General features: G+C 39.7%; 1 protein-coding gene across 1 annotated transcript in view; it reads right to left on the reverse strand.

Annotated features, from left to right (window-relative positions):
• The window catches only part of CHSY3 (chondroitin sulfate synthase 3), a 103,510-nt gene extending 78,147 nt beyond the window's left edge, over window positions 1-25,363 (reverse strand). Inside the window, exons 1-2 of the mRNA XM_015849402.2 lie at window positions 24,316-25,363; window positions 22,765-23,048 (exon numbers count right to left, since the gene is read on the reverse strand). Coding sequence (XP_015704888.1) covers window positions 22,765-23,048; window positions 24,316-24,997 — 966 coding nt within the window. The 5' untranslated portion in view covers window positions 24,998-25,363. The remainder of the gene's footprint in view (window positions 1-22,764; window positions 23,049-24,315) is intronic.
• Between the last annotated feature and the right edge of the window lie 438 nt (window positions 25,364-25,801).

Consider the following 25,801-nt stretch of genomic DNA (forward strand, 5'->3'; position numbering starts at 1 on the left):
AGGAGGCATTATTTTCAGAGTAACTGCTGAAACAAACAACTCTAACCTATCCATTATATGCTCTCTTGTGCCTAAATCTAAAATACAGTATACAGTTTTGCTGTTAAAGCCCACTTTATAGAACACAAAATACATTCATAAGGATAAGGAATGTGCAATAGAAAGGAGAATTAAACACTATTCCTCATAGTACCCCATTTTTAGTATCACTACAGTCATTTGTGGCAAAATGTGTATTAAACTAAAGAGTTTCTTCATTTACATAATATCAGAAACATCCCTTGAGACAAAATTTTACATGTAGCCATTAAGAAAGAGCACATGAAACAAAGTGACTAAAAATTCTTATTCATCATGGTTCACCAGGTTCCTGGTTCCTATGTCCCAGGAAAGAGGGAGTGGGAGAATGAGAAAAGGTGAAGAAACGTGCCTAGATGAAGAAAATTAAATTACTGAATATAATAGTAGAATATGAGATAATACCATCAAAAGAAGCATGACCAGCAGGTCAGTGGAGGAGCTCTTGCCCCCCTGCTCTCCACTGGTGAGGCCTCACCTGGAGTATTGCATCCAGATGGGGCATCCTCAGTACAGAGAGACACAGACCTGTTGAAATGCATCCAGAACAGGGCCAAAAAAAAGGTTCTAAGGAATGGAACACCTGATCATGACAATATTTTAACACAAGCAGAACAAGCTGAAATTGCATCTTAGTCTTTTAAGCATTTGATGCAGCAACATTACTGCTTCAAAATACATGGGTTTAGTTTGCTTTATAAAAATGCTTCTAATTCAGTGAAAAATGAAGAAGTATTTTAGAAAGAAAACTAATTATTTCCCAGATTCAAATTTCACTGTACAATTCCAGTAGTATGTTCAATTAAGTAGTTTCCTTTCACTGTACAGACAGCAAATTTACAATATACCCTGACTACTGAGAACTACTGACTACCTAGTGTAGAGGTCCACAGAATAAGATAGAACTAAACAAAAAGCAAGCCTTTTCAGATAGATTCTTCCCAGAGGCTGGCGGCAACTGAACACTGCCTTAGACTGAGGAGCAAAAAGCCACCATGGAAAAGACCTCTAGACTTCAACAAGCAAGTAGCGGAGCTATTTGAATCATTTCAGTCCAGTCAACCATGACTATTAGTTTTATCACATCCCTAAGACTGAATTCCTACTGCACTGTACCATGCTGTCTTCTAGTCACACATGCTGTTACTCTTCTAGACCCATAAAGTGATACATAAGTGGCATGACAAATGACTTCTACATTTTTTTTTCTGTTTTTCTTTTTGTAAGGGAGGATATTTGAGTATGTATCTCCTCTAAAATATTCCAGTTATTATTATATATGAAAGTAAGCTACATCAATTTCTGAAACACTTTCAGATCCTCAAGTCAGAAGATTCACATTACATACTATTTATCAAGCATGTTTATGTAATTATCTATATAATTATATATCATTAAACAGTCTCTTTTTTAACACGGTTTAAGATGAAGGAATTTTCTTCATTGATTCATGTAGAATGAGAGGCCACCTGTAACAAAGGAATCCCTTAAATGTTTTACTGTCCTTGGAAATGCACATTTCATTCTTCTGTTTAATCATACTTCACAGAGAGGTTACTACTACTCATCTCGCAGTTCATACAGCCACTGTATTGTCTGATGTTCTGATCATATACTATTCTTAACTGTATCAGATCGGGGAGCTTCTAATAGATTATTACCTGCTTTCCAAGATGATTTTAGAAGTTGATTTACCCAGTCACATTTTTGCACAATATTATGTTCAAATAAGAAAGCAACCAGAATGAAGACACAAATTTCAGGAACATCCCAAATGACTTCCTAATTGCAAGAGGCTTAAAAAAGGATACTAAAAAGCTTCCTTCGGTTGGATCCCCCTGTAACACACTAGTCTGTTAAAACTTCTGTAAGTTTGAAGTACGCATCACCTGGAAGCATCAGGATCACATCTCTCCCTCTACATGCTTTTACATCTTTGTAAGTTGATATATACTAGGTTTTGTATGGAAAGTAATTTATGTTCAGTATTAGATATATGCATACATATATATACATATATGTATGCACTCACACTTTCATTTATTTCATTAAAAGGAAGTCTAGCATTGCCACCTCTTTTTTGTTGCAAGAGCATTCAAATGTTCTAACTTCTCCAATACTATGTTGCTACAAAGACTTAAGAATACAGGACGAAGCCAGGTCAATGACTGATAAATCCAGACCTGTGTCAGGACTCTGGCACAGCCAACAGGTTAACAGGACAGGTAACCTGTTAATAGAGGAAAACAGCAGAATGCATGACATTTTTGAAGTCTACTGAAAGTAACATATTATGAAAAGCATGCAATAGCAGTGAAAAGTTTCGTGCGGTAAAAATAAATCACTCATCTCAACTTAAGAAAGCAACAGTAGGAATTTACAGTGTCCATCTGGGGCATATAATGACATGAATAGCACATAATCAGCTTCAAACAACTTAAGAGCTTAGTAAATAAAAGTAATTTGATGTGATATTTGAAAAAGCTTCAAACGAAAGCCATTCATAATCACATTCCGACTAACTAAACCAGTCTTTCCTACCAACATGTTAAATGAACACAGTTCATTTTCAGTAAAATTGCTCTTTTCTGTACTTAAAGAACTCTTGTGTTCTTCACTTCCTAAGATAGTTTTTAATATACATAAATGAATTAAAGAAACACTAAGAAATGTCCATAAAAAGTCAATCTGACAGTTTCTTGCTCACTCATACTCAAAAGGCCAGTATTTGGAATTAAGCTGTAATAGATTTCATTTTTTATAACAAATCATTACTCTAAATTATCAAGAATTAATTTCTCTATGAAAGAATTGAAAGATATCTATTTCTATTATAAAACTGCAAGTATGAGTTTTTTCCTGTTTTAACCCCAGCCAAGTCTGCTGGACCATTTTCTTCAGATAATCTCAACTCTGGTCCAAATCAGCAGAAAATGAAAACTCACATCTTTACCAAGGAGACAAAAGCTATTCTTAGTCTTCTGTGTTCTTAGTCTTTTTATGTGATCATAAACAGTACAAGAGCACAAACCTTACTTGTAAATATGTACTCACTGCCAACTGTCATTACTGAAATAATTTCATTCAAGTGAGAAAGGCACAATTTCTGTTTTCATACATTTGAATTTGCACCTATTGAGAATTGGTGTTTGCTTCTTAGAATGCATTTTAAAACAGACTCCGTGCTAATAATCTCATAAAGTAAATAAGCCTCTTCCCTATACTAGACCAGAAATAAAGGCTACAAAAGGTTAGAGAAGTCACCCTCCCAAGGCTCTAAGACTTAAGACCAAACTGGCAAAGAAAAGCCCTTTTCAACTTTTTAGAGAGAGAATATTGCTACAACTTTGTATTATAAAAATGCACATGTCCAGAAGTTATATAACTTTTATATTTTTCCTCAGTAAAAATTAGTAAAACTTAGATATAAATAAAAATAATGAATCTCAGTGCCGTATTTGAACATTTGAAAGATACCAACATCTTATTTATAAAAATGAAAATGAAATGGCTAATCAATACAACAAAACAATAAAGCGTATGAAATTGCAGTCAAAAGTTAGGTATTTTTGTCATATGAGGGTTAAAATCTCAGTTTTTCTAAACATTGTGGAAAATACAACTCCAGTTTCATATTCAGCAAGTACCAGAAATTTGGTAAATCATCTACTTTGTCCACTGTTCTGTCTTCCAGGAAATTCCTATCTTGACTCACAGCTAGTGTTTGCAAGGGCAAATGTGCTTCTGGAAATCTTCCTATTACTTCATAGACATTTCTACAGCTTGGTGTGATAGCCAGGAGTCATCTAAACTTGCAAAAGATGAGATTGGTGTGATGAAACTTCTTCCAAATATTTTATAAGCTGGATGGATCTCCCTAACACCAGACAGCATCTCAGATTAATTACCAGTACGTGTCAGCACCTACTTCTTCTACAAACTGAAATAGTTTCTATGTACATATTGTTGTCAAGTCACGGTAATTCCCCAAGTTCTGTAACTATAGCTTGTTTGTGTTGAAGCTTAACCTGGAAGGTGGTTCAGCATCACAGACTTGTTGATTCACTCCTTCCTTCCAGTGAGGTGGGGGAGAGGGAAAAAAAAAATAAAAATTCCAGCAAAGTAGAATCCTTGAAATCTTGATCTTGAGATAAAACTATTTACTAAGAAAAAGGAAAAGGGAAATACTACTGCATATATATATAAATATAGATAACAAGTGATGCACGAGGAAATGCCCATCATCCCCTGACCGATGCCTGGCTAGCTTCTGAGCAGCAGAAAGGAGTGAGGTGCACTCCCATCCTCTTCAAACCTCCTTCCACATGATGTTATATGGTGTGGAATAACCACTCGGCCAGCATAAGTCAGCTGTTCTGATTCTGATCCCTCCCAGCCCTTGGGCCCTTCGCTGCAAATGGCCTTGGCTTTATACAACACTACTTAGTAGAAGCTGTAAACACTGGTCTGTTATCAAACTTATTTTTCTCCTAGAACCAAAACACACCATAGTAACAGATTCTCCTAAGAAAACCATTCTGTCACAGCTGAAATGACGACAATACAACCCTGAATTAAAAGATCGTATTTATGAGCATTTAGTGGCAATACAGCACAGATGCAAGAACAGTCGGATAAGATGAATACACCCAACTTTACAACTGCTATTCATGCCTGTAAGAATAGGCAAAAGCTTTCATATCCTTTAATATTAAAGAATTAGAACTACTAAAATTCCACATCATCACACCATGTAGTACACTGGGAGTCTCAGAAGAGAAGAAATGTACTACAGCTCCCAGAAAACTTTGCTGTTCCATTTCTGTTTTTTGGTTGCTGGGAAAGATAAAACCAGCTGGAAATCATGAGAATAACTCTCTCCAGTCCCTAGCAGATCAGAGTAAGAACCTCGGTTTTCAGAAACTCTCTCATTTATTTGATTGATTAGCTTCAAGCTCAATTAACTTATATTTCTGCTATTTTTATTCGTAAATTAATTTCCCTCTTCACATCATCACTGCTGTAATGTTTTTTCTTCCCCTCTTTGTTTCCTTTCCTCTTTTCCCCCCACCTCCTTTTTTATTTGGTGGTCCTATGGAACTGCTTTTTAACATTAGCAAAATTGAGATCTGTGCCATACAGAGAGTCACATATTGCTGTAGCTAGCTTTGACCTTCATAGATTAGATTACAGGCCAAGCAGTCTGCCAGATACTGGACACTGTACTGAGGTTCTTTCTTTTGGCACTATGAAGCTGCTCTTTATTTTAGTAATGCTATATAATTGATTAAAAGCCATTACACTCAGAATTTTAACTCCTGGAACTTACTGGTTTCTTATTAAGTTCACTATTCTCTGTATTGGAGTTATATATGTAACATAACCAATTGAGGACACTGACAGAGTCACCTACCTGGCACCTATATTCAGTGTTGTATGATCTAAGTATTGACAGTTACATCCCAGACAGAACAGTTAATTACACAGACAACATCATGTTCAAACAGGTTTTTATGTTCTCTCTGTCCCTTTCGCACTTCTGGAATGCTAAATTGATGATCATGCTATCAACCTCCCTGAATGTATTCTTTCTCATCCACTTTATCTGGATGAAGCATTCTCCTAATCCAGAGATTACCGAGTGGAAAGGAATACGGAGGGATTTAGAAAAAATCTCAGAGATCTTAGAGGCATTTCCTTGTGCATCACTTATTTATATATATATTCAGTAGTATTTGCCTCTCTAGTTTCTGCCTCTGTAGACCTCATGAACCTGAACTCTTTCATCAAGCCTCAATTTCCTGATGAGTTACAGAATGTTTTACTGTTGTCCACTGTTACTTACTGGAAGAAGAAATTGACAGCACATAAAATTAGCTACTTTCTAAATTCCCACATTGAAATCCAGTGGCTATAGATACTTGTCAAAGAATGGAAATTGACAACAGATGTCAAAACTATTTTTAACAGAGACTTCAGAATAAATTTTCCTTGCAGATAAAACACATTAAACAGGAGAATCATTGTTATTCCTATGTATTTTTGCCAGCAGTGAACAAAAGCCTGCATAGCACACATAAACGTCTACAACAGCAGAGTTGACCCAGAGTCACTGACATCACTGCATTACCCACTGCCTGTCTCAGTGTGCTCACATGCACTGTTGGGTCTCCATAAACATTCAGCAGGTGACAGTGAATATCAGTGAGTGCCATTTTTTCTACATGAACAAATCCAATGACACACTTTTGATCCACACATACTTACATTTCAGATGCCATTCTGTCAAGATTGCTCCTCTGCTGTCATCTGTCACGCATCAACAAAAAGTAACAGCATATTGTCTGGTTCACCCTCTACTGTTATACCACTGTAATGTGCCTCTAATGTCATGGACCAACTTAATAAAATAGAAGGTATTACTTTCAGAGCAGCCCTTGTACAACCTGAACCTCATAAGCCACAGTTTAGAATAGAAGGAAGGCATCTTCAAACGTCACTGCACCCAACAGCCTGAACACTCCAGAAATGACTAAAATTTAAACTCAGTAAAATCTCTTGAACACTTACAAGACTAGGGCATGAACTACTTGCCAGAAAGCCTATTCTAGTGGTTGACCAACCTCAGAGTAAAGAAATTTCTCCTCACATTCATTTTGATCCACAGCTGGCACAGCTCTTAGCCATTCTTGTACATCCTGCCATCAGTTCCCATGAAGAACAGATGAACACTTCCCTCCACTTTCCTACTCAGGGAGCTGCAGAGAGCAATGAATACTCTTGGAATCCTCCCAGTTAGACAGTCAGGTATGCTCTGCTTATCCTCATAGGACATGCCTTCCACCTCTTTTACCAGCTCTGGGGCTCTTGTCTGGACATACTCAAATCCCTTAAAACATTTTTATCATTGTAGAAACCAGAAATGCAGAGAATATTAAAGGCAAGGCCACAGTAATACTAAACAGGGGGAGAAACATGTCTTCTGACTGTCATCCAAAATTCACTGTACCTGCAAAATGCATTGACAGATGCATTATAATGTCTAGAGTATTGACAAAAGTTCATTTCCATCATCTCTGTAACTGTCCTTCTATTACCTAAATACTACAACTACATTTTCCCTTGAAATTAGGCATTATCCTTCCACCGCAGAACAAAGGATAACAGATCTTCACTAAATCTAATGACCATGCCTAACACAAAGCAGAGTGTGACTTGCTTAATTTGCAATGGGAGCACACTTTTGACTCAACTTGGGATCCTCTAAAACCCGAAGTCCTCTTACAGATCTTCCTCATCCAGTCCCTTAGGACTCTGCAATATTTTTTGTTTAACTCATGAGATTTCTGAATGCCCAACCCTCAACTGTCTCAAGGCTACTATTAACATTTCTCTTTAAAATTGTTCTGTACTGCATCTCACTTCTGCTTTTTCCCTTCTCTGCTAATTTGCAGATGTTATTTTCATCCCCAGCAACTAGGCTCTAATAAAGATACTAAACAATACTGCATCGAGTATTGGACACATTGGGTACACCACTTTTCACCAAACATTAATTAAACATTGAACCATAAGTTACTGCCCACAAGGTACAGTAGTTTGGACATTTTCCAGGCTGCCTAGCACACTGTTCATCAAGTATTCAGCTTACAAACAAGAACGACATGGAAAAATCAAGCAGGCTTCTAAAGTAAGAGAATACCCAATCCAGCTCCAAATGGAAACATGTTTTTAAAGTCTGTGTTAGAATTGCCTGAAACAATTTCACCACTTAGAGAAAACATAATACTCAGATTACCTTGTTACTGTTTTCATCTTGTGGTTTTATTGTATTTCCTGCAATAACAAAGAACTGTCTCAATTCAAACCATTATATGAAACGATTTTTAGATCTATTCTGTTCTTCTGCCTTACTAAGGAATTGAAGTACAACTCATTTTTTATACAGACAAATGAATCCAAGTTTCAGTGTTCATAACAAAGAATGCAGAAATCCTGTTTGGAAATTAATTTGAATATTATCTGCCTTTAAGAAACGAAGAGGTCTTTCCCCAACCATGGTTAATTTCTGATATAGTCAAAGCATATTATCAGCACTTGCAAGTACTCTCTGAATGCAAAGAATTTCATCATTAAGTAAATACACAGCCTGAGTTGGAGATCTTTTTTATTCTTTTTGAAATTCTAAAATACCTCCATCTTCTTCAGTAATAATATAATAAAATTCAAAATGTATCAAAAGCATATTTTAAACCATTTCTTCATTTTTAAAATGCTAGCTAAGATGCTTTTCTGCACAGCCAGTTTAACAAGAAAAAGTTTTACTTATTCAGCGTACAGACCTGCAAAGACAAGAACTACATACACAATGACATAGGATATTTTAAAACAAGTACAATTAAGTGTCAAGAAGATGACAAGTTGCAATTACACAAAATGACATATAGAATGTTTATAATCTTTATAGAGAACATCATCTTGATAACACCACCTTAAAAACATTATCTAACAGCCTGGAGAAGGTTCGGGTGGGATCTGATGGTATGTAAGTATCTGAAGGGAAGGTGTCAAGAGTATGCGTCCACACTCTTGTCAATGGTGCCGAGATAGGATAAGAGGCAATGGGCACAAACACAGTAAGTTCTGATTGAACATGAGCAAAAAGGTCTTTACTGTGAGGGTGTCAGAAAACTGGAACAGGCTGCCTAGATAAGTATCTTGTTCCCTACAGATATTCAAAAGCCATGAGCCTGGTTAATGTGCCTTAGAAGATTCTGTGTGAACAGAGTGCTGGATCAGATGGTCTCCAGAGGTCCCTGTTGATTTCAACTATTCTGTGATCTTTCATAAAGGAGGGGAAAATGCACGGAGTAATTGCTGATTTTGAATTGAATGCAATGGAAACAAAGTCATCTAATCTCCATCACTAAAGATAAATCACTTTCAGTAATTAATCTCATTATTTGTAGAAGTTAGAATTCAGAAGATTACCACCATAATTATACTGTGAAGTGTCTTATCAAACTGCAGTAGTTTTCAATTTTAATATGAGTTAATTCACTGAGAGGTCATAAAGTCAGATCTTCCTCCAGGGACCAAGCCCTGTCTTACACCCCATAGCACTGGAAGCCTGTGGGAAAAGGTGGGATTACGGGACTTGACAGAGACGTTCTTGACCTAGACTCTGTATCTGGACAGAAGAGCTTCACTTCCAAAGCACAATTAATAGTAAGGACTGAAGGAAAACATGAACCTGCCATTTATTAAATGGTAGTACATTCTACTCAGTAGAATGCCTACCTACAAATGGTTTCCAGAAGTTAATTAGAAGTGAGCACTGCTGCAATTACATACTTTTGTCCTCCCTGCTGTTCATTACAAATGAACGCACACCATGATTTTTTACAGAAGAAAACATCCAGTATCCACCTAGAGGCAAACCTAGTAAAATGGACACCTTCAGTGACTGATGAAATAACCAGGTGCTACAACCTGGTGTTTCAAACTAAAAGTTGACAAGCAAATGAGACACATGTGAACATTCTTAAAGCGAAGGAGATAATCTGCATCATCATCCCACCACATAGCTTTCCATTAATGTTTTTATTTTTTTTACTTAATAGTTAAATGTTATTCTATTAAAGGGAATTGAAAGGAAAAAATAAACAATAAAAATGAAAGCATCAGTTATGGCAAGTCACTATAAAAGATACCTTCAAAGATAAACAAGCTACTTTCACTCAGGGACTACTGCTTTTACTTGCACAGCTTTATTCATTTTGTGTTGATTTGGGTGTCTAACCCTGCTGCTGTAAAAACTAAAACAACCCATGCTGAACAAATCTGGAGAGCCACAAAAAAATTCCTTATTTAGTAAAGCTTCTTATGGAAATGACTGACTTTCTTTTAAAAACTACAATTGAGTAAATTCTTCACTCACATTTCATTTATATTAGATATATGCCCTCAATAAATACAGTCCTTTAAAGAATGACAGCACGTTAGCTTCTTCTGCCAAAACATATGTCACATCTTAACTACAGATACTTTAGTTTTGCTCAGAACATCCCATCACCATTACCCTTGTGTTTTAATCTGACTGCCATTTGAAGTTAGTAGCATTTAATTGTTTTTGCAGCACACGACTTCTTCATGTAGTTACAGGAACCTCAGCTGGATCTCCTTTTCTTGAAAGCTTCATCTTGTTACCAACTCTTAATAGATCTCAATTTCAAGGTCCTGCCTCAAAGCCACATATTTCATCCCTGACTTAACATATTTGTTTTCATCCCTTTCTAGAAGACTGTATTTCTTCTTCACTTTTTGCTTTGTCTCTTTCACATTCTCACCTTTCTCTGAATACTTTTCTACTCCTCTATACTGGAGAAGATGGTGATGTTCTTAACGTTGTTGCATGAAGTCCTCCTTAAGGTCTTCTCATCTCAAGAGCTCCTGCAAAAGTTTTCACACAAGCACCCTCACTCTGACTCTGACTGCTAATAAACACTTAGTTTTGCCTTCCTGTCTTGGGGTTATCTAGATCAATCTACGTCCGTAACAGTGGGGGCAGTAGGCCCGTGGACCCTGGCCCCACGACAAATGGGAAGAGAAAAGAGAAAGCGGTAGGGAGATGGGAGCTGGGCTCAAGGAAACAAACAGAGCAGCAGAGACAATCTAAGGAGGTAAAATTCATAGATGTTCAGCTTTAGATTCAAGTAACTGACTTCAAAAACAAGGTCCAGTGTTTAAAGACAGTCCCTTTATGTGGAGATTTACAGTAAGTCACGTGCTAATTTAAGGTATTTTCTACAATAAACAACCTCTAAAAAGAAATGGCAAATCACAGAGACCAAAGGCAGCTGGCCTGTAAAGATGCGCTGAATAGTCAGAATGAACAGCACTTAGCAGTTCATGTCACATGTGATTAAACTCTTTGCAAGATAAAATCTTTCTTACTCACTAACCATTCTTCTCACTGGAGGCAGAATTAGACTTGGAACAACTATGTCTTCCATGTGGGTTGTAATCACACAATGCAGCACACTCCTCGCACTGCCACAGCCTCTGCCCTTGCTGTGTAGGCCATCAGGCTAACCAAGATCATTCTCTTTATACAGGAAAACATAATTTTTATCTCATAAAACATCACACTTAAGATAGCACAGTTATACAGCAGTGATGTGACTAAACATGTGACTGCTAAACTAGTAAATTTTCACATATATAAAATACTCTGGTAGTCAAAGGCTCAACATTTGAAAATGGTTGAAGATTACACCAACCTAGCAGTACCAACCAAATGCAGAATGATAATGAATGTACAGCATAATGAAGTTTAGAACTGGTAAATATAATCCTGAGTTGCAGGAATGAAGTGGCTTCCAGAAAAGAAACATTTTGTGCCACAGTAAAAGTTACATATGACTTCTAGTATACAGTCCCACACCTAATGTTGATCACATACAGTAAAAATTTTAAAAGTGACTAAAGTAGGTGAAATTAAAGGTTACTGAAAGAACAAAAGGAACATGAAGCACAAATTCTGCTGCCTAGCCAAAGTAAATCTATGTAACATTTATCAGTATGAAGGAGTAAGCTCAAGGGAAGAAACAAGAGCCTTCTAAGGTAAATAAAACATGGTACAAGAGCATTTGTCAAACAGAACTTGAAAGGGAAAGTAAAGAAGCTACTTACTGAAGCAATCATATTTTCACAGTATCCCTGTGGCACAGTTTGCCGGTGGCACAGCACAGGTAAAAAGGGAAAATCTACTATTTCAATGCAGCGCAATATAAATGGGAAGGCTGGGAAGTGATGCTTGTACTAGCTGAATAATGTAAAATCTTCCCAGAAGAGTCCTTTCATTTTCACAAGTGAAGAGAAAGAACAAGTCTCCAGGTGTAAATGCTAGAGAGTACTTAGCCCGAGAACTGAAAAGTAAACCACGCATCAGCAAAACTGTAAGGAAGGAGTAGTTTTTTTATCTATGAAAATATGGCGGGAAGTCTGTGTGCCTTGATAGAGAACAAGAAAAAAAACTTTGAAAAAAATAATGTTATGCATTAAATGTGTGTGTTAGCTACGAACAAGACAAAAGCAATAAAATAGTACAAATGTCTCTATACAGTAGTTCCAGCATGAATTAGCAGCACTAACTAGCAGCATTTTAAAGATTGAATTTTATTCAAGGAAGTCAGTAATACCTTTAAATACATCTTCAAGATCAAGAAGAAGAGAGAATTTGTGTTCTTTGTATGATAGGGAAAAAGAAACACAGAACACAGATTCAGAAATGGATGATTTTCAGTGCTATGTAGAATCTTTTCCCCCTAAAATACTATTTATAATTCATTTTGGGTATATTTCTGACATATTTATGAATATTTTTATTAGAAAAAATTAAATTACTCCCAGTAAAGAGCTGCAAACATATTACAAAGGAAGATTTACCAAAACTGTCAGATTATATGCTCCAATATGCATCCTTTAAAGTGATCAGAACACAATACATCAGGAATATGTCAGCACACAGCCCTAAATTTCCATGACCTTAAACAGTAGCACCCATGTAAGCTACACAAGAATATCCAAACAAAAAATTGGGCTTCCTGCATCAGGTAGTCCTTCAGCAACCAACTAGACCTTAAGCAACTAAAAAGCATAAAGATAAGCACTAAATTATTTTTAATTATTTCCTTAGAATATGGGAATAAATAGAAATATCAACCTGTTAGAAAGAAAAGTACTTGTCATCTGTACTGATAAACAGATGCCAAAAGATTTCTATTGAACATCACACCTTATTAAGTATTTACTCTCAGTGAATAAAGTTTGTTAATTACACTATAAAACATTAAAGAATATTCTGAAACCATTAAAAAAAAAGAACAAACAACAGAGTAACAACTTATTCTATCCTTGTACTAATCATTAAAGTGTCACTTAACATAAAACTGAAACTCTTCATATAGCAAACATTCTAGTTATCCATCTGCATCACTATAATGGATGTGACACAAAAGAATTTAATTAACTTAATTTGTAGAGGGTAACACATACTCTGATGAGGCTTGTATTTTTACCAAAATGATTGATGTAATTATGGCTAAACATAAACAACAGAATAAAAAAAAATCAATAAGAAAAGCACAAATTCCCTCCTCCCCTTACGTCTCTCCCAGGCAACAATTTTATTTTCTCTCAAGCTATGAAGACTGCAAACTGCCTCTGCACTGAAGGTAACACACATATTAAAACTACTGAAATTATCAACTAGTTTGCTTCTATTGGCAACTCTACAGTTTTAATGCGGAACCTTCAAATAGATATTTTCAAAGGTCACTTCCAAGGAAAACAGAAGATTTTCCAAATAATGCTTAGCAATGGAAAATAAACAATGAAGTTATTTTAGTAAAATTATGATGTAGTGCTCAACATTCCAACTGGCAACTGCAGAGTTATTTTAAGCCCTTATGAGAAGCTCCCACAGATATACTTAAGTGTATTTTCAAATGTAAGCATCACCAATGTTCAGACATATGAAAAGTTTGAGAGCTCCCATTTTAACAAAGATTATTCAACTAAGAATAGCATATAACAGAATATCTTGGAACATACTTAGAAACCTAACACAGTTGTTTTGAGGGTGTCAATTAGATTTTCCCCTTCAGAGTTAATGGAATTTTTGACAGCATTTTATCAACAGCATCTGCAGCTAGTAGAAATCCTTTAAAGATCAATATGGGAGCATAAGTGCTTTTACGTTCCTCAAACGTGTCTGTTTTAAGGCAATATCTCACGAAAGAAGTCTTGTGAGGACCCAAACACAAGGTGCTGATCCAACAAAAGCTCTTGGAAAGTGAAAAGTGACCAGTGTTTGGAAGAGGTCAACAAACACATTGCGACTTCAAGCAAACTTCAAAGCACCAAGATGCCACAGAGGACATACACTTACATGACCTTCTCACATATACTAAAAACACATTCTCCAGAATTTCCATGGACAGATATTAAGCAATATTACTTTTTACTGTTTTCCAATATTGTGTGTTCTTGTTCATTCATTCCAGAAAACTACCCTTGGTTAGGTGCAATTATTTTCCCATTGCTTCTCCCTTCCTTCCGTGAAGGCAAATTGAAAAAAGGAAGCAGGCAGCATTTGAGCTCACTGGCCCCTTTCAGTGATGAAACTCCCCTTCAGTGATAAAACATTATTATGCTAACAGGCAGACTATGGTCAGGAAAAATGAAAAGCCAAAAAGCTAAAAAGAAGCTGGAAGGTAAAACATATGTATGTACATAAAAAACTGAATGGCACAGATATAACTGTACAGAACAAACTGAAAGATAAATTCCTAAGCTTTACAGGAGTAAAGCTGCAATAAATAAATACCTGGAACAGATTAAAAGGTCTTAAGGAGCTTCCACAGCACTACAGGCATGTATAAACATACCATATTTCTTTAGCCCATCTGCTTTGATCACATGAGGAGCTTCTGTACACACACCATGCCCCAAAAGGGCAAGAGCAAATCCCTTCAGATGTTAACTTGTTCATGTCCAGTTCAAAAACCAAACAAACAAAGAAAAAAATTAGGGATTTTATCATCTTGGAAATGAAACAAAACAAAAATGTTCACAGTATCAAATGCACGAAGAATTGAAAAAAAACACCCCGTGCTAAAAATGATAATCTTATTTCAAAAATATTAAAAGGAATGCTACAAGTTTCTAAGTCAAATATTTAACCACAACACAATTTATTAAAAAAAAAAAAATTTAAAAAAAATGCACCTAACTATTTATTAAGTCCCTCAGTCCCCAATACTGCAATTATTTGTTTAAACTATCACATTCCAGAGGAGATTTTAACTTTTTTGAACATTCAAAAGGGGTTAGATTACTAAAGATAAAGCTTCAAGCAACGTGGAAAATGACTGTGGAAAATGTGACTGAAAAGCACTCAGCTAAAATAAATGTGAAAGTAACTTTATCTTTACTAGATTTGTTTGAAGACTAAATTATACATAAAACAGCTTTCAGAAAGCCTATGTCAGTTGCTCCTCCAGAATTTCCTAAAATTATACCTCCAGCTGAAGATGTTCTTTGTTTGCTAGGTATACTATGTTTTAGAAGACTTCTTTAAAGCAGAGCAAAAGCCTTTTCTAAGCGTAACAGTTAGGAAGTCCAGAATATTATAACTCAGGCTGAACTACACATTTAATTGCCATCCAGTTTCTAATACATACTGAAAAAGTATCCAGCCTGTGGACTAATCCTGAGCTTAAACTGTCAGCCAGAACTGGTAAGAAACATCAAAAGTCAGTAGTTCTCATTACACTTCAAATTAAGAAATGTACTTCTAACATATTTTAAGTTACATAATGAAATAATTAAATAAACATATATTGTAACTGTACATAAGGACAATAACTCAATATTTCCATACGAAACACCTCAGTAACTTAAAGCATATTTAATTAGTACTTATTTCAGTTAAACACTTCTTGTTTACAACTTCCAGTTTCTTTTTCTGAACCATTTCTGTTTTAGCAGAATTTCACATCCTTTGAGCTCATCCAAAGATATGAAGCTGGAGAGTCAGAATAAAGTTATCACAAGATTTTCTAAATCCAAAAAAAACCCCAGATATATTAAAAAAGAAAAAAAAAAAAAAAAAAAAGAAAAGAAAAAAAAAGAAAAAAAAAACAACAACAACAAAAAAAACAACTCATTAACTCTGGGGGTTGAGAGGAAGCAGGGACACACAGTGCCTCTGCCTATCACAGAAACGCAGAATGGCCTGAGTTGGAAGGGACCTCAAGGATCACGAATTTCCAGCACACCCTCCCACCCCACCATAGGCAGAGCCACCAGTCTCCACATCTAATACTAGACCAGGCTGCCCAGGGCCCCATCCAATCTGGTCTTGAACATCCTCAGGGACGGGGAATCCACAGCCTCTCTGGGCAGCCTGTTCCAGCACCTCATCACTCTCTCTGAAAAGAACTTCCCCCTGATATCGAACCTAAATCTTCGTTCCCCCAGCTTAAAACTATTCCCACTTGTCCTGCTGTTATCTACACTTCCAAAGAATTGGCTCCCCACTTGTTTGTGGAATCTCTTTAGGTAGTGAAAGGCTGCAATGAGGTCACCCCGCAGCCTTCTTTTCTCCAGGCTGAACAAGCCCAGCTCCTTCAACCTTTCCTTATAGGAGAGGTGCTCTAGCCCTCTGAACATTTTCATGGCTCTCCCCTGGACCCTCTCCAACAGCTCTCTGTCTTTCTTGTACTGGGGACCCCTGACCTGGACATCAGTCTCCTTCCCTTCATCGACCAATGGTGTTACTCCACCACAGAAAGCCACCAGATTGGTTAGAGACTTTAAAATTATTGCGCAGGCTTTGAGCAACATTATACCCTTTAATTTAGTTAAATCAGTCCGCAACACATAACTAATCTGCAAAAAGGCTCAAGCAATACAGTCAAACAAAACACTTTGTCAGAAACAATAAACACGTTAGAACTTATAAGTGTGGAAGGGAAGTTTATACTCCAGAATACAGGAAGCAAAAAGATTTTGAAGATGAAAATTCTAGGAATATCTTTAGAAAGTACTGCTTTCCAGGTGCTTTGGTTGATTTGATATTGAAAAGATTTTAAAAGACAGATAACAGTTTCAGGCTAAAAGGCAAATGAGTCAGCATTTCCCAGTGCTTTGCTTTATAGATTCACTTTAAGCACAGAATAAGCTTTTGACCCTAAGCAGACAAGTTCTTCATCCACAAGGCTATCTTTAAAACCAAGTTTATTCCTTGTATAATGTGACAAGCAGTGCAAAGAGAGATGGTGTGATGGGCTTAAATGAGATCACTGTAACAACAGTTGTGTCACAACTGCTTTGTCTCATTGAACACTACTTTTAAACACACTTTTAACAGCTAGCCTTCTGCACTAGACTCTTACAAGAAGTATCACCCCAAATATACCAATCGCGCAGGAGCTTTGAAAATGCATTTTCAATAAAAAAAGAACGTGAGAAGAAAGCTGAAGATGTTTAGGTTTAATTTTCTATGTAGGTTGAGAGATGATTCAGCATACCCACGTACAGAATAAAAAACAATTTCAAATCATTTCTGAACTTTTCCTAATGTTTTCCTCTTCTACATCAGTGGGGAGCTTCAGCAGTTCAAAAAAAAAAAAGAGTTTTAAGAGAAAAACCTTTAAAATATACAAACATTCAAAAAAGACAAGAAAGCTGTTACACAGCCCACACAGCAGTGCACGTAAATACCTACTGGCATCTTAGAGGAAAACATTACCAGGAAAACAGCTATGCTGCTTTCACATCCTGAACATTAAATCACATGAACTTTAGCATCTGGGAAACTCAGAACCAGAAGTCAGAATCACACAGCTGCACACTCCAAAAACCTTCAAGCAGTACTTCCTGTTGGGGCACTCAAGGAAAGACAGGACATCAAACTTGCAAACAACCCTGAAACCCATGAGCAGTGAGCACTTTGTCAGAATCAGAAGTAGACCCTTAGCCCTAGGGTCCATAGTTCAGATGCTCTCCATGATTGGAGGGATGACAGCTGCAAGCTTAAATGTGCCTGCACATACCTCTATGCTGGATGTGGGTAACACTGTCTTTAGTCCTTCACAACAAAAATACCAGGACACAAGCACCACCAGCTCTCGCAGTCCTGCTGAGCCACATCAGGAAACACTGAAGGCCCTCAATAAAGCGATGACTGCCTTCTCATCACAAACCTTTTCAACTGCCAGACAAACTCACCATGTAGAATGATGTGGGGCAACAAGAACTCAAAGAAGGGAGCCATGTGTCCCCAAGTTCTCCGGAAAGAGCAAATGGTTGACAGTAAATATCTCATAAAACCTGAAGAGTTCTACAGGAGCACACAGCTCAAATGAGAACCATATGGCATGAGAGAAGAATGACCCAATTTCAACACTATAATTACTGCAATTGGATATTTGTTTAATGACTTCTTTTTTAATTTGGTAACATGTACACACAGAACCACTTTATCAGTGACACAGATGATGGAATCCAGTACACCCCAGCAAAGTTGCAGATGATTTCAAGCTGTGCTGCGCAGCTGGTACACTGGAGGGAATAGAAGCCATCCAGAGGAACCTGGACAGGATGGAGAATTGGGCCCATGTAAACCCAATGAGGTTCAACAAGGCCAACAGCAAGGCCAACAGCAAGGCCAGGGCAATCCCAGTTATTTATACAAACGGGGAGAACTCCTTGAGAGCAGTCCAGTGGAGAACAACCTGGGGGTCTTGGTAAACAATAAGCTGGACATAAGCCAGTAGTATGCACTTGTAGCCCAGCAGGACAACTGTATCCCTGTCTGCATTAAAAGAGGAGCAGCCAGCAGGGAGAGGTGGCTGATTGTCCCCGTCTACTCAGCTCTTGCGCGGCCCCATTTGGAGTACTGCATCTAGGCCTGGGGCCCCCAGCACAAGAAAGATGCAGAGCTCTTGGAATGGATACAAAGGAGGGCCACCAAGATGATCAGAGGACTTGAGCACCTCTCCTGTGAAGAAAGGCTGAGGAAACTGGACTTGTTTATGTTGAAGAGAAGGTTCCAGGGAGATTTCATTGTGGCCTTCCAATTCTTGAGGGGAGTATATAAACAAGAAAGGGAACAGCTGTTTACAAGGGTAGACTGTGACAGGACAAGGGGGCATGGTTTTAAATTGAGACAGGGGAGGTTTAGGATATTATGAAAACGTTTTTCACTAAGAGGGTGGTGACACACTGGAACAGGTTGCCCAGAGAGGTTGTGAATACCCTATCCATGAAGGCATTCAAAGCCAAGCTTGATGTGACTCTGAGCAGCCTGGTCTGGTGGTTCATGACCCTGCACCTAGCAGCAGGGTTGAAACTAGATGGTCACTGAGGTCCTTTTCAACCCACGCCAGTCCATATGATTCTATGAAACTCTCTACTACAATAGCATGGAAATACCAGTCACTTTTCTAATCTGGTGAGAACCATATCAAGTGATCAAGTTTGATAACTACAATTAGCATTGTTGTAACAAGGTAATTTTCATAAGAAATTTGTTATTTGCTGTTATTCCTGACCTGTAAGATTCTACCAGCCCAATGCTGTTGCCCCAGACACTCCCAAGCACCGCCCCTTTGTCTATCCATCAGACAGAGGCAGGGGTTTGGATGGTTCACCCTCACTCCAGTCCACCACAGCCATGCACAGCATGGCAGTGCCGAGCAGAATGGCTGCATTGAGCAGCCACTGCCCATCAGCAACAACCACCTTTAAGGCTGACCACGGGCATCTGACAAACAGCAGCTCCAGAATAGGCTTGTTTCTCCTCTGCTCCACACAAGTGCCTCAAAACTCTGTTATCAGACTAACTGTCTCAGCAACCCAGTGACTAATTTGTGATAGAAAGAGGAGGAGCCCTGTCAACAGGGATCGCCTCAGACATAACTCACTTTGCATGTGGGAGAGTTCTCAGCCCTGGCTTCCTACCGGGCACAACAAGGATTAAACTACAGAAAATTACTCTCCAAGCAACAGTTAGTCACTACGGGTTTATGTACCTTTCTTCCTGTTCTTTCTGACAGAAAAATATACTCTTAAAATAACAATGTAGTCCTTTCCTTGCCAGCCAATAGAAGTGCAAGCCAATATAGGCATACAAGCAAGCACAACATTCTGGCTGTACCTCTACACAGAAACCTAACAAACCCTGAGAGGCAGTCAGGTTCAGCTATACCACCACAGGCACCTGGCAAAGATCAAGCACCTCATGTTTTCTCACAAGTTCTTCAATGTCTTTCATCTTCAACAACAACAACAACAACACACTTCCAGTTCCTGGAGAATAAATCCAGTAACAAAATGATGTCACATAGATTCAACTTCATTATAGTTTTTCTATTCCTACAGATCTGAATGGAATTGTTCCCAGTTCATGTTAGTCTTCAGCTACACATGCAAACCTCAGAATTTCCCTAAAAGTACTGATGTTCATAAAAACCTTGAAGTCCAGCAGGACTCAGCTCAGTTCTTCAGTACAAGAGGACTTCAAGACAAATGTGGAACACACTTCGCAGTCCATCCTAGATACAGTCTTGGTGTTTGCATAAGGATTAATTCTCCCTTCCTGCACTAGAAAAGTATAACTGAGTAAAGCAGCAATGGAAAAGCACACAGTAAGAGTTTCAGTGACCCCGGGAAAAAGTACAACAGTCCTGTAACAGTCCAATATAACAATCTGCAACAACAGAGTCAGTTCAGGTACCTTATCAGACTTCTTTCAACAACCAGCTACACAATACAAAGGCATGAAATAATACTAAAGAACAAAATAAGTTTGAGGACCCTCTAATGTATTGAAGTACCTAGAGCTTTTCAGAAACTGAAACACTAAATTTCTATCCCTGCCACACAGAAAAAATAAAATTTGCTCCAAAAGGCTCTTGCAAAAGAGTTGTACACCTAAAATAACATGATATTTCAAGATTTTAAATATGCAAAATGTACATATTTATAAACAGTAAACTTAATTAATAAAGCAGCCTGTAAAAATTTTAGTCTATTCCACAATATCTCTACAAGGAGGCAGAGAGGTACCTTCAATTTCATATGCCTCAAAATGGATTGGTCTGGGCTGCTCTCTCAGCATACTCCATTACCTTTCCAGGCAGACTTAATACTGGGATAGCACTCAAAGAAGCTTTGTCTTAACCATCTGTGTCGTCAAGAAGATCTGCTGCACAAGCAACAATGGCAAATGTTTTTCTAACAAACAAAAATTATGGTCAGAAATTAACAACTGCTACAACAACTAATACATTTGTTTCCCTGTTCTTCATTATAAAGAAATAAGGTCTTCGTGAGCAGTCAGAATTCAGGACTGGTGCCACTCTATTCCAGACTCCAAACAAACATACAGACCTGCTCCTTAAAGTCAATATTTTCAGGCCCCAATCTTACCATGAGAAGTTGGACAGTCATGTAATTCATGTCTCCAAAACAGAAAAAAAGCAAACTCATAGTTTGCTCTATACAACTCACACTCAGTTTCTGGAGCAAAAATTTCTCATCATTCAATATTAAAATAAATTATAACCAAGTTATCATCAGTTTTCCTCCCAAGAAGACAAAACAGCAAAAAATAAACAAACAAAACAAATAAAAAACTTCTAAGTACTACTGTAAAGCCAGAATTAGAATTCTAATATCTGACATAGATAAGCAGGCATTGAAGGCCTGTAAGGATTTTAAAACGAACTTTCACAGGCAAAGTCCAAATATATCAGAATATAGGATTAAGCTACCAGTGCTCAGAAGTCTGATTAAGAACTGCTCGTACAAAATTGATCCCCATCTGCACAATAAATACCTTCCCTGCTCTAGCAATGCAGCTGGGTGTATTTTATCACATTTTGATTCAAATCACTTGTTGAAATACTCTTTAAAAATACATTTCTATAGTGGAATAAGAGATAATATTACTACCCACTAAATCCGTATTAGCAATTTAAGACTTTCTGTTCTTTCACCATTCATACAGTGTAGCCCAACAAACCCATTTTTAAACAGACACTTTTTTCCAGGTCTTTCAGGGGGAAAAAAAAAAAAAAAAAAAAGCCAAAAACCACTAATGCAGAAAAACAATTATTTTTCCTGACTCAACCTCTTTCAGTGGCTCATTTAAACAATTTTCCCCACTTAATGAGATACTGTCACAAGGACAAGGAAAGAATCAGTCAAAATAACTAAAATTTTATTCGCCGTATTAGCTATCACTCTTCACCCTTCCTGTCAACTGCATGCTCAACCTATTTTAATCCGCAAAGGTGATGTTGCCATTAACCACAATGTTTTTAGTGAAACAGCCCTGATTTCTAGTCACAGCACCGCAAACAAACTTTTCTGGAGCCGCAACACATCTTTATTACTTTAGAAAACGTTGCTACTGAATGAAGCCATTTGTTCCCAAAAGAACCTCAGCATACTAAGATTTGTTATGCTGTGCATGCCTGCAGTAAATTTAAACACTGAGTAAAATAAGTTCACTAAGTAAAATACTGTTGAAAGTATATAATGGACACAGGCAATATATAACAGATATCCTATCTGGACAAGAAAAAGAATATTCCAATTTCTGCATCTGCCCATCAGGATTTCTATTCAAATACATCTGAATAATTAAGAAAATACAGGCAGTTCCTCTTCAAATACTACAACATATTTTATGAATCTCTGCCACAGAAGAAAATGACGTGCCAGACGCTTATATAGAAATGATTTCCAAAAGGGTCCAACCTTAGCATTAAACATCAAATAAAGCAGCATCCTTCCAAGAGTTCTTCATAGGAAACCTACAGGTAATGTTTTAGCAATTTATCACATAGCAATACTTACAGCATGGCTGCTCACACATATAAGCTACAGTAACCATCACCAAATGAAAACTGAAAAATACAAGTTGAAATAATAGATGCTTGCAGCCACGTGCTATGAATGTTTTCCTACCACTTTTCCTTGCAGTCAGCAGCTTACATTCTAATGCATTTATTAAAACCTAATTATGGTGAAAAGAGATTGCAGACACTCTGCAAGATGCAGAACCCTGTAAACGAACAATCCCGTGGGACAAATCCTGTTACTTACCTCATAGGACCAAACACACTGCGTTCCTCCAAATCTTCGGACACACCTGCCCACCTCCACATCCTCATGAGTGGTGTACATCTCACGAAGGCATTCACCTATGTGTGGCACCATCCGCCTCAGAACCTCCCGGCTGAAGATCATTCCTGGCCCTCCCATGCAGAAATTCTCTCCAGGCTCAAGACCCAGCTTCCCAAGTTCCTCAATGTTACCCAGACCAGTCTGCCCCAAATACAGAGGCTTACTACTGTTCAGTGAGCGAAGAAACTCCTCCAATTTTTCACCTGGAAAAGATAAAAGACCACTGTTATTTGTCTACTTAGTCATTCATCTATTTTCCTGCATCTCAAGGTTCTTCTCTGAAATCAAACAGGCACCTCAGACTATCACAGGAAATGACCTCCAGTGTAGTATCTTTGGACAAGTTCATATTTCTCAGACTCTTTTTTTAAAATGAATATCCTCAATTAACATTTCAATGGCACTTTTATGTAGCCTGAAGAGAGAATATGATCAAAGCCTTACTCTGTTCAGCCAACACTGATGGAAATCATTCTCTTGCTAGTTTAAAACTCTCTAATGCAAGACAATCTGTCAATATAGTTATAAGTTGAGGAGGAAGAGACACTGAGGAAAAATGTCAGGTGTTACTTTTAATGAGATTGATTTTGGAAAAGATGAGCACAAGCTTAAATTAAAATAAATCTTTCACACAGAATAATTTTCTGTCCTTCCCCTTGGAACATGGCAAAAATCCAGCATTTTCCTTCAAACAGCTTACTGATTTTTGAAATATAATTCAGCATTTTAATGAAATTTAGAGTTGGCAGATAGGTTTAACTTGGACCCGATTAAAGACAGCTTCACTACAGGTCAGAACTAAGCCCCAAGACAACAGTGCCACCTTTTACTTCTGCAACCAGAAATACCACCATCAATGGTGTGTAAACAGTTCAGAGATGAATGACAGCTGGCATGTAAGGAACCTATTAAATGACTCAGACAAACCAAGTGACAAATAGTGCAGTTACCTCAAGTTAACTTTCCAAAGTTTGTACCAAGCTCATAACCCAGGTTTATGCCCCTGCTTTGCCATTCTTCCCTAGGAATAACAAATAACAGCGGTCTTCCTCTTATTATCAAAGGCAGATTTTTCTTAGGCAGTGGCAAGCACATACCAAGAGGGAGAAGACTGCAGAACATCCTTAACTAGCGGTGTTACAACACCCACGCGGCATCTGGGCCGACACTTTCTGGACATGCTGCGAAGCACAGCAGCGGCTTTACAGGTAGACTTCGAGGTCGGCTCTGCTTGCAGTGCTACTCAGCCACGTGAGAATTCTCACTATAACTGAAGACACCGCCTCCAAGGAGCGCCAGACCGCAGCCCCGGCGCTAAGCCCGGCACTGCCGGCTGGGGCTGGGAGACAGCTCCCGTGGACCGGCCCCCGCTGCCCCCCCTGCTGCTCGGTGGGACAGGATGGCCTCTCTCCGCGAAGCCGACGCGGTGCTCCCCTGCCTCCCTCCGGCCGTCGGGCCGCCCGCGGTCACCTTTAATGTAGACGTCGTCATCCGCCCGCATGAACCACTCGTACTTGTCCAGGTAGTGGTCGTGCATGTACTTGATCATCATGAAAGACTTCTTTTGAGGCGGGTAGGAGTCGTCCACGCCGGGCAGGGCAACGACGGGCAGCGGGGGAAGCCCTGGGGGCGCGGCTGAGCCCTGGCTGGAGAAGAACTCCACGCGGCCCGGTACCGAGGGCACCCAGGTCCGCTGCGCCGCCACCGCCCGGCTGCCCAGGTACTTCTGGGCCGTCATTACCCCCACGTAGAGGAAGTTGCGAGGCTTGGCGCAGCCCGCCGCGCCTCCCCAGTCACCGCTCCCGTTGCGGCTGCCGCCGGGCCGCCCGCTCCGCTTCTCGCCTCCTTCCTCCTCCTCCTCCTGCTCCGCTTCCCCGCCAGCGGCGGGGCTGGACACCGTGCTTTCCTCTGCCGCCTGCAGTTCCCACGGGCTGCTCCGCACGCCTGTGCCGTCCAGCACCGCCGCTGCCGCCGGCTGCTCGGCCGCCCCCGGCCCCGCCGCGCGGCCGTAGTAGGAACAGAAGCTGGCGCCGCGCCGCTTCTTCTCGCTCATCTCGGCCACCCGGGGAGCGATGAGCCAGGAGGCGGCAGTGAAGCCCAGCACCAGACCCAGCACCACGCTCAGCCAGGGTCTCCGTGAGCGGGCTGCCATGGCGCGGGCGGGGCGACGTCCCCCCGCCGCGTCCCGGCAGAGACCACCCCCGTCCCGCCGCGGATCAGCGTGCGGCGGCTTCGGACGCGGTTCCCTGCTCGGACGCGGCGGCCCCGGCGGTTGCAGTGCTGCCGAGGCAAACTTCTCCGGGCGGGCAGCGACGTGGGCGGTGGAGCACAGGCAGCGTCCCCTCGGCTTCGCTGGCACCTTGTCACTGCCGCGGCTGGTCCCTCCCCGCCCCTCCCACCGCTCAGCCTCCTCCACACGGCAGCGGCTCTTCCTCGCCGCTTCGCTGCATTCCTCTGCGGCTTCCGAGCGCCTCACTCCGGAGGACACCGATGCCCAGCCCGAGCCGGGGAAGTTACAGCCCCGCCACCGTCGCTCCGGAAGGAAACGATTTTTTTAGGTCTCCGCCGAGCTGCCCCGCGCCGTATCCCCGTAGCTGGGCCGGCCTTTAATGCCCCTCCGCACATCGGCGCCCCCCAGTGGCCGGGCCGCGGGCGGGCATCGGGCATCAGCGGAGCCTTGGCTGTTGCTCGCGTCGGGAGCATCCTGTGCTGCGTCTGCCCCAGAGGTGCTCCTAAAAGACACGGGCGGGGTGCTGGGAGGAAGGAGGCTGTCCTCTGCCTGCACTCTGTGCTGCTTCTCGACTGCATGTCTTCCTTTATCACCACGGCCCGAGTGTGTTACAACGAGCCCTAGGACCCCACAGGAGAAGATTTGCCGCAGGACATCCATGGCCAGAAGTGGCCCTGCATTGTACAGTCCAGGAGATCGCATGCAGGCCCGCACCCATGCAGACAG

Source organism: Coturnix japonica, chromosome Z, assembly GCF_001577835.2.
Source record: "Coturnix japonica isolate 7356 chromosome Z, Coturnix japonica 2.1, whole genome shotgun sequence".
NCBI classification, from domain to species: Eukaryota; Metazoa; Chordata; class Aves; order Galliformes; family Phasianidae; genus Coturnix; species Coturnix japonica.